The sequence below is a fragment of the Octopus bimaculoides genome, chromosome 17 (genome assembly GCF_001194135.2).
Source record: "Octopus bimaculoides isolate UCB-OBI-ISO-001 chromosome 17, ASM119413v2, whole genome shotgun sequence".
Lineage (NCBI taxonomy): Eukaryota > Metazoa > Mollusca > Cephalopoda > Octopoda > Octopodidae > Octopus > Octopus bimaculoides.
The window spans coordinates 31,779,747-31,790,781 of NC_068997.1; the positions used below are offsets into that span (position 1 = coordinate 31,779,747).

At 35.2% G+C, this 11,035-nt stretch overlaps 1 protein-coding gene across 1 annotated transcript in view; it reads right to left on the bottom strand.

Moving 5' to 3' along the window:
• Positions 1-11,035, bottom strand: part of LOC106883723 (dynein beta chain, ciliary) — a 273,290-nt gene that overhangs the window by 243,867 nt on the left and 18,388 nt on the right. Inside the window, exons 6-8 of the mRNA XM_052974147.1 lie at positions 7,511-7,558; positions 5,328-5,499; positions 1,394-1,541 (exon numbers count right to left, since the gene is read on the bottom strand). Coding sequence (XP_052830107.1) covers positions 1,394-1,541; positions 5,328-5,499; positions 7,511-7,558 — 368 coding nt within the window. The remainder of the gene's footprint in view (positions 1-1,393; positions 1,542-5,327; positions 5,500-7,510; positions 7,559-11,035) is intronic.

Genomic DNA, 11,035 nt, shown 5'->3' on the forward strand with positions numbered 1-11,035 from the left:
ATATATATGTACATGCATATATATATATATATATATATATGTATATATATGTGTATGTATGTATATGTATATGTTGTAGATGGCATAGTATGCTTATATGCTATTGTAATTTTATTTTATTTTGAATACAGCGTATATTTTATTTTATTTGATTTGATTTTAATGTGTTAATTCGAATATAATTAATTATTTACAATATGTATTTTGAGCCCATTTTTCTATTTAAGGTTTTCTTTGATATTTTTTTAAATAGGATGAATCTATATTAAATTCATTTGTTTTATTCATTACGCATCCATGACCGTTATTTGAAACGACCAATCAATGACCGTTATTTGAAACGACCAATCAAACGAATCCATGTGTTTTAAATTTTATATCACTTTTGATTGCATTGTTATTCCTTTTCCATTTCTAACAAAACTGTCCGATGAACGGAAACGTGAAACTGAGAGTAACAGTCTTTTGTTATATTTCTGCTGCTTTTAAATAAAGTATATATATATATATATAAACACACACTCACACACACATGACAATCTATGTATCAAAACTTAAAGTATATACTTTGAGAAAAGCCTATTTTACTGCAGTATTTTCCTTGAGATAATGTTTCCAGAGGTCATTCAGTGATGAAAATCACAAGAATATATGAGCAGCAGACAAAAATCATCCAGTAGCAGTGGTGGTATTGTTAGATGTACATTTCTGCCTCTTTTGGGCTTCATAAGTAGGAATTGTCCACTGGCAACAGTATGTTAAGACAAAATCAGCAATTACTGATATAGTAGGACAGTGAGTGAAAAATCACTGATGTTGCAACTAGTCAGCAAGCTGAATAAAAATTTATTAGGCAGGACAGAAGCAGTGTTAGTTTAAAATAGTAACTTGCATATCATACTTAAAGCAGATACATCATTGAAAGCTTAATTTACTGCAGTATTCATCTTGAGATAATGTCCCGCAGATGCATAGTTTTAAAAAACGTGACAAAGACCACAGTAAGTTAAGCTTTCAACAATATATCTGCTTTAAGTATGATACACAGATTATTATTTTAAACTAAAATTGCTTCTATTGTACATAACACGCGAACACACGCACACACACACACACACACACACACACACACACACACACACACACACACACACACACACACACACACACACACACACACACACACACACACACACACACACTAAAACACACATAATTTAAAGTTTAGAATCGTCTGTAAAAAAAGTTAGTCTTACTATGTTGGAAATAATCATTCTTTGAATCACTGCTATAATGTTGAAGTGAAAGTCCCAAACAGTTTCTGAAACATTATCTTAGTAACAAAAGGTAACCTTAATAACAATCACATTATATCAAATACATGACTATTTACCTTGGAACTTAAGGCTGAAGAACTGGTTGAGTGTAATTTTATTGAATGAATCCAAGTCTATATCTGTATTGACAATTTTTAGCAGCTGTCTCCAATGGTGAGGGCGCAAACTAGAATTGAGCAGGCCTCTCACTATCCCCAAACAAACCTGAAATAAGGAGATAAAGATTATTTTACAGCACTTTAATTATATCATTACAGTATCTAATCAATGCTTATTTTCATCACCTAAAAAACTGTTGTCTTTCAAAATATACCTAATTATCATTATTTCAATATACCTAATTATCATTATTTCAACCTTACCTTAATGTGGCAAGCTGGCAGGATCATTAGCATGCCAGGCAAAATGCTTAGCAGCATTCCATCTGTCTTTATGATCTGAGTTCAATGTGATTTCATTAATATAATTTCTCTTAACCCTTTAGTATTTAAACTGGCCATATTTGGCCCAAATATTCTACCTGTTTTATGTTCAGGTCAGCCAGATTCAACCTCTCATACCTACCCCACAATGTCATTCTAAAATTACACAATCACACCAACTTCATGACACTACATAACACATGCACACACTATAATTTAAAGTTTAGAATCATCATCATCATCATCATCATCGTTTAACGTCCGCTTTCCATGCTAAATCGTCCAACCCATGCTAGCATGGAAAGCGGACGTTAAACGATGATGATGATGATGATGATGATTCTAAACTTTAAATTATAGTGTGTGCATGTGTTATGTAGTGTCATGAAGTTGGTGTGATTGTGTAATTTTAGAATGACATTGTGGGGTAGGTATGAGAGGTTGAATCTGGCTGACCTGAACATAAAACAGGTAGAATATTTGGGCCAAATATGGCCAGTTTAAATACTAAAGGGTTAAGAGAAATTATATTAATGAAATCACATTGCTGCAAAAAATGTTAGTTTTATTACGTTGGATATTATCATTCTTTGAATCACTGCTATAATGTTGAAGTGAAAACCCCAAACAGTTTCTGAAGAATCAACTTGGTAACAAAAAGTAACCTTAATAAAAACCACATTATATCAAATACATGACTTTTCACCTTAAAACTTAAGGTTGAAGAATTGGTTGAGTGGAATTTTAATGCTTTCAGTTTCCACTTATGAAACCTATTCACAAGCTTTGGATGGACCAGGCCTTAATAGAAGGCAATTGCCAAAGGTTCCACACAGTGGGACTCAACCTAGAACAAGATGAATAAATAAGCATTACATTTAATAGTGTAATCTGAATGCTAAAGGGTTAACTGATAAAAAGATAAGTTAGCTATGTTAATATCACATTTCCCTAATTGTCACACTTTAGTTTTGTCTCATCTCTTCCCCTACTAGATGCTTATACAACAAGAAAACTTATATAGCATAGATTATATGTAGTGGCTTTGTAAAGTCTCTACATATAATCTTTACTACTATAGGTAAAAAGCCTGAAAATTTGTGAGAGGAAGAGGCTAATTGATTATATCAATCGCATTGCTCAACTGGTACTTATTGCATCAACCTTGAAAGGATGAAAGACAGTTGACCTCAGCAGAATTTGAACTCAAATGTAAAGATGGACAAAATGCCACCAAGCATTTTGTCCTGTGCAGTAATTATTCTGCCAGCTTGCTGCCTAATGTTTTTGTTTTTCTTTTTTTTTATATATATAATTTCAGAAATGTAGATACTTCTGAGAATTTTTATTGAGTACTATGATTTTTAAATCTGTTTCAGTTTTTGAGATCTGTGTTCTGAAAAAACAATAAAACACATTAGTCTGGATCATTCAGGGATGAAAACATCAGTGTCTTCTCAATCATCTTCCAAAGTATACAGTTTAGATAATTTCTCTTGAAAGAAAGAATTAAATCAAATTCTGACTTTAGTTTCCACTTTTACGTCAATAAGTAATTCTTCCGTGCTCTAAAACTATGTGATAGACCACCAGGGGCCAGACGGACAACCAGTAATCCATAAGGTAATTTGAAGTAAATAGATATTTGGTGGTCTCAGATGTTCTCCTCATAAGTTCTATAGGCCACATTCTGAAAATGGTTGTGCTTCATTGTACATTAAGAAATACACATACACACACACACACATATAAAATGCACATATGTGTGAGTGTGCACACACACACACACACATAAACATACTGATACACATGTATGCATCTTCTAAAAATATTAGTACATGGAAGAAACTAATTGAAAAAATGTTGCTTTTTCTGTTGTGATCCAGAAAGCAGAGACTGAAGAAAAGAAAACAGATGTAGCAAAACCAGCAAAAATTATGTAATTATACTTGAGGAAAAGAAACACAATGAGACAAAGAGACCCAGGTGTGATTGTGAGGTAAGAAGCTTGCTTCCCAACCGCATGGTTCCAGGTTCAGTCCCACTGTGTGGCACCTTAGGCAATTGTCCTCTACTATAGCCTCGGACTGACCAAAGCCTTGTGAGTGGATTTGATAGACAGGAACTGAACGATGCCCGTTGCGTGCGTGCGTGCGTGCGTGCGTGTGTGTGTGTGTGTGTGTGTGTGTGTGTGTGTGTGTGTGTACCTAACCCATGCTAGCAGGGAACATGAAGATTAAATAATGATGATGATATGCACATCTATTTAATTGAAGTATTTGAGACATTTTAGAAGCAAAATGCTACTCAGTGAGATTGAACCCAGAAATTCATAATTGCAAAGTGAACCGTTTAACTATTCAGCTGTAACTGTCATTACAGAAAGGAAATGCATGTTTTATACATTTCTCTTTTGTGGATGTCCATTTTATTTTACTCAGTGAATTAAACATTAAAGCTAAGAAAAATATTTGATGTTATTAAGTGAAATATTAAATCAATCACTTGCAGGTCAATATTGATCAATACTAAATGAAGAATTAATTGCAAGCTGGCATTCAGAAGTAAATCAATCATGTTTCAATATTGATTTAAAGTATAGATGCAGATGTGGCTGTGTGGCTGTGACATTTGCTTGCCAACCACATAGTTTCAGGTTCAGTCCCAGTGCATGACTCTTTGCAAATCAAAGCCTTGAGAGTGGATTTCGCAGATAGAAACTGTAAGAAACTTGCTTTGTATATATGTGTGTATGTTTGTGTCAGTTTGTTATATCGCATGATTGTTGTAAATGAATGTCATTCATTTCCAATATTCTGTCTAGCCATGGGGAAACATATTCTTGCTTGGAAACAGGTAAGGGTTGACAACAAGAAGGACATCCAACCATAGAAAATGTGCTTCAATAAGTTCTGTCCAAACCATGGAAGTATGGAAAACTGGGCATTAATATGGAAACGATGAAGAATGATGAAAATGAACACTGCTGTTGATTCAATATCACAATCTTTTATCTTTTAATTGTTTCAGTCATTAAACTGTGGCCATGCTGGAGCACTGACTTGAATAATTTTTAATTGAATGTATTGACCCCAGTACTTGTTTTACCCTTTAAGCCTGGTACTTATATCAGTCTCTCTCTAGCTGAAGCGCTAAGCAACAAGGATATAAACAGACCAGCACCGATTGTCAAGTGGTGGTGGTGGTGGTGGTGGGGGAACAAACACAGACACAAAGACCACACATACATAAATATATGTATATACATGTATACAATAGGCTTCTTTCAGTTTCCATCTACCAGATCCACTCACAAGGTTTTGGTCCATCTCAGGCTACAATAGAAGACACTTGCCCAAGATGTCATGCAGTGGGACTGAACCCAGAACCATGTGGTTAGGAAGCAAGCTTCTTACCACACAGCACCTTCAACATAAATTATTTAGTTTTTTTTTTGTTTTGTTTTGTTTTTGTGAGCCCTAACCCAATGCTGAATTTCCCCATGTTAGTTCACCCATTGATTAAGTGTTTAGTCATTGTTGTCAAAATGGAAATATAATTTACAGACCTGAAATAATTCAACTTCCTCAAGTATTTCTCTGTAGATATCAAAAAATTTCATGTCATCAGGTAAAGAGTTTAAAGATTCTATTTCTTTACTAATCTCTTCAGCAACCTGCTGAATATCAACTTTATTCCACTGGACTGTTTGCCACTGTTCATGGTTACTTCCAATGTATCTGTAAATTTAAAATATTTATGAAAACTCATTGGAAAATAAGACAGTATGAGAGAAAAATTGGGCGTAAGAGGCATCAGATGTAGTGTGCAGGAGAGACGATTGCACTGGTATGGTCATGTGATGTGGATGGATAAGGACAGTTGTATAAAGTATCAATTGCTAAACATGGAAGGAACATGTGGAATAGGTAGACATAGGAAGACATGGGATAAAATGGTGAAGACTAGCCTCAAGATGTTGAGCCTCTCAGAAGAGATGATGAGGGTCTGAGATGAATGGCATTATGCTGTGCTTGAGAAGATCCATCCATCTCATCAGAATTGAGACTCTTTCAAGCCTTCTCCACAACTCATCTATTTCCTTTACTTCCTACTACACTGGACTGATATCCTCTGTATCCAACTCATTCCCTATCTCTAATCATTTGTCACACTATTTTCACTCAGTGAACTTACTATTTTGTTTCATATTCTTGTTGTACTTGAACCTGAGATCTCTCTCTCTCTCTCTCTCTCTCTCTCTCTCCCTTTCTCACCTTCCAGGCAGGCAAGGCATGCAGTCACTTCTTCAGCAAGACATCTCTCTCTCTCTCTCTCTCTCTCTCTCTCTCTCTCTCTCTCTCTCTCTCTCTCTCACTCTCTGTCATAGTTTCTTTCTCCAGTCTATACCCAGCTCATCTGAGGAGCCTTATTTTGCGGGTACTTGGTGACCTCACTAGTGCTGGAGCCAAGTAAAAAGCACACTCTATTATGTGATTAGCATTAATAAGGAAGGGCATTCAGCTGTAGAAACCATCCCAAAGCAGACATAGACTCTGTTGGAGTCCTCTGGATCTCTGGCTTCCTGTGTAACTATCCAACCTACATCAGCAGGAAAAAATTATGTTAAATGATGATAATAATGATGATGGTAAATTGTTCAAAGCAGGAGAAAATTAATGTAATAATTGTGTCTCTGATAATGATTATTTAACCATAATTCTCCCATTTTTAAATAGGGACTGACTCTTAACTGAAGTAGCATGTATTTGATTAAGAATTAAAAACCATGTTATTGCATATGAGAACTTTATAAGTTCAGCTTTTTTCTTCTATCTTAGCTATATGAATGGTTTCAATAATTTAATTAAATAACAAATTTTTGGATGGTTTTATAGTTCCAGTAAATAATTTATGTAGAATCTAGTAATAAATAAGTCCAAAAAACAATAACAAAGAAAAAGAATTTATTTCATTTAGACTTTATAAATATAAGAAATACAGAAAGAATTGCTTACTGCTCAGAGCAGCCCAACCTAAAGAATGATGATCATAATGATTCTAAATCATAATAATCTCCAATTGCAATGATCTTAAATCAGAGTAATCTTGGATCTTCATTGTCATTATTGTCATTGTGATCATCAACATCATCTTCATCCTTGCTGTCATCATTGTCATCACCACCATCTTTATTGTAACCATAATGCCCATGATTCTAGTCATCATTATCTTCTTGAATCATAATGTGATGAGTATTACTCTCATCATGAAATTCAGTAGATTTTTGAATCTTCTATTTCTATAATTTCAATCACATCCAAGATGCTTTTTAAGAATATTAAGTTGATTCCAGTACTTGTAGATAAGTACTTTATTTTATGAACCCTAGATAATGGAAGGATAAACAGGTCTCAGCAGGATTTGAATTCACAATATAAAGAACCTTGACTAAATTCTACAGGCAGGGTGTTCGAACAGCCTCTTTCTTTGCCAGGGTGTTGAGCATGACATGCATTGAAGGGATTATTCTAGGAGAGTAGTTTTTTTTTACCAGAAGCTCAAATAGAGTGAACATGTGGGTATGACTACTGAGTTCTACTGGTTTTTGTGACCCAAATGATATTACCAACTCACTACTTCTAATAAAATACCATTTGTGTTACCATATTTATTATTGCTTGTCTGTGATCATCAAAAAGTAATTATTCAAAAATAAAAATGTTTTCACAATGATAACAATTTTATTACCTGAAAACTGTCCATGTGGTTTTCATATTAGTTAAAGCCTTTTTACAACTGAAAAATATCAAATTGTCTGATTATTATTTACTTAAAAAGACAAGTCTAATCTAATTTATAAAAATGTAATTAATATTTTGTAGTACTATTCATTGTCAATTATCAACATTTAATGTTTATTTTCTATGCTGGCATGGGTTGGATAGCTTGACAGGAACTGGCAAGGCCAGAGGCCACACCAGATTCCATAGTCTGTTTTGGTTTGGTTTCTACAGCTGGATGCCCTTCCTAAAGCCAGTCACTTTATAGTGTACTGGGTGCTTTTTACATGGCACCATCACCAGTGCTTTTTATATGGCACCAGCAAGCACACCAATACATTTTACAAGGTACCTTGGTTTTAAGATATCAATTCTGTTGTGATAAGGGATCTTCTTCAGTAAAATAATTTTTCGAACTGTTTTGTATCAAGTTTTATGTGTTAGTGAAGGTAAAATGGAGGTGGCAAATTATGGTATTTGCATATTGTGGTAGTAATTGTATTTATAACTGAATAGTGCTCTTACTATTGGCAATTATGGCTATGGAACTTATAGTTGTTTTGTTGTTTGGCCAGATCTAGGTTAGGCCTGATAAGACAGCAACATGATCAAATGTGTTCCTACAAAGACCAGCAACCACATTTTTTTTTTCTTCAGCAGAGTGTACCTAGAATTACATTAACCAATGTGTCATTCCATTTTTAAGACAGTAAGTTATAATTTTGAAGAAAATATGGCTACTATTTCAACCAAGTTGAATGTCCATATAGAAGCCATCTTGTTGAACCTATTTCCTAGCTGGGGCAGACAAAAAGTAAACAGTATGTTTTGAATTCAGAAGCTTCATTTAAAAAGGATCCATTAAGCTGACTGATAAAAACATCCCCCACTGGCATGGCTGTGTGGTTAAGAAATTCGCTTTGCAACCACATGGGTTTGGGTTCAGTCCAACAGTATGACACCTTGATAATTCTCTTCCCTAGTAGCCTCAGGCCAACCAATGCCTTACTAGTGGATTTGGTAAATGAAAAGTGAATGCAAGCCAATTGTGTGTATGTGTGTGCATTTCTTCACTATCACCATTGCTCAACAACCAGTGTTGGTTGGTTTATATCCCCATAACTTAGTGGTGTAGCAAAAGGAACAAATGACATAAGTACCAGACTTATGAAAAAATAGATGTTGGCATTGATTTGTTCAACTAAAAACCCTTCAAGGCAGTGTCCTAATATGGGTGCAGTCCAATGACTGAAACAAGACAAGATAAAAGATAAGACTTGATAACTAGCACATAAACTTAATGCATCTTCTCTCTGTCTTTCTTCCCACTACCATAACAATATCTGCTTCTCTAAACTAGGATCATCTCTTTCCAGGCCCACAAAATGCCTCTGATTTTCTTCCTTTCATCATCTCTAGTCTTTCAATTACAAAACTCTGCATCAAACATTTATTGCAATCTTTTTTTCCCAGCATGCAACACTCTGCTACATACTTTCTCTACATGCATTTACTATCATCTTTAGCCAAAAATAGCTCAGGCTACATCAATCTCACTAATCATGGAGGGTCTTCAAGGAGTTAGTTCTGGTGGAGGAGGTGACTGCAATCAGTACTAGGAATAACATATCAGCAGACAGAATGGCACACCACATCTTGGACGTTTGGAGGGTGGTTAGCCCCTCTGATAATAAGGGAGACGGAGAGGCCAGCCCCATGATGCTGCAAAAATCACAAAGAGAATGCCACTCATCCAGGTGGATGGATGATTTTGAAACAGAATAGAGAAGCAGTGATTATTAGATCAGGAGGGGTGTGTGAAGGAATGAAGGGAAGTGAGGGGGAAAAATTGACAATGGGACCAGAAACAAGAAATGACATCATGTAAAGAAGTGGGGTGTTCAAACAGCCTCTTTCCTTGAGCATGACAAACATGTTGAGGGGATAGTTTTAGGAGAGTAGTTCCTTCTGGTTAGGAGCTCAGGCAGACTGCATGTGTGAGTACAACTTTTGAGCTCTGCTGGTTCCTGAGGCCCAAAATTTGGATATACTGTTGCCAATTGCATTTTGAGGTAAGAAAAAAACCTTATTTGTGCCATACATCTATAGTTCTATTGTTCCTTTTTTTTTTCTGTTTGACCAATTACAAGAAATACATATGTCTTATACAACTGTGAGGTAGAACCGCTTGAGTAGCCAACCAAAAGATTAGGGGTTCACATTCTATCAGCAATAACTGTATCATATCCATGACAACACCACTTAACTGATTGTAAACAGTCAACATAATTAACAACCATATGCAGCAGTCATGCTGTAACATTGACAAGTGGATTATTGACTTGTAGTTAGTTCTGAGTTCAGCACACATAGATTATGGTCAGAGCAGTTCTTGGCTCTATGCACTTGACCTGTAGCTTCTAAAAGCAAAAGTTTCAGTAAATTTAGTTTATTTTATGCATTGTTCACTTTCGAACCACATAGATTCAGTTTTAGTCCTGTTGCGTGACACCCTGGGCAAGTGTCTTCTACTATAGACTTGGGTCAATCAATGCCTTGTGAGTGAATTTCTTGAACAGAAACTGTGGAAACCCATCGTGTATGTGTGTGTGTGTATATATATATATATGTATATATATATTCAGTCTGCTATAATGAATCCATAAACACATAAAACATCCAAGGGTATATTTTTTCCCTTCTGAAGATATTATGCTCAGGTCATATAAATAACTTAATATTTACTGAGTATTAATTGAAACAGCTGTAAGTGAAGATGATTAATTTGCTGTTAATAATAAATAATTATTAACTTCCAAATCTCCATTTTTTTTTACTTCTTTTATATATATCTATATATATATATATATACTTCCTCTTCTCACCTTCCCAACCTCTCCTATTAACGGCGTTGCCCTGTTGTTTCTCTGTACAAGATATATGTGTGTGTGTGTGTGTATACCTCTTACCTTTTACTTATTTCAGTCTTAGATTGCAGCCATGCCGGGGCACTGCCTTGGAGAACATTTTAGTTGAATAAATTGATACCAGACTTTTTTAAGTCTGGTACTTATTCTATTGGTATCTTTTGGTAAACCACTAAGTTATGGGGACATAAACACACTAACACCAGTTGTCAATTGGTGGTGTGGGACAAACAAACACACACACACAGGCTTCTTTCAGTTTCAGTCTAGCAAATCCACTCAAAAGACTTTGTTCAGTCCAAGACTATATTTGAAAACACTCAGCTAAGGTGCCATACAGTTGGACGGAACCCTGAACCATGTGATTGAGAAGCAAACTTCTTACCACACAGTCATGCTTGTGTGTGTGTGTGTGTGTGTGTGTGTGTGTGTCTGTCTGTCTGTCTGTCTTCCACCCACCACAGGATAAATGGTATTGGTTTGTTTACTTTCTTTTAACTTAGCAATTTGACAAAAAAGACTGATAGAATAAGTACCAGGCTTTATAAAACACACGTGCGCACTTA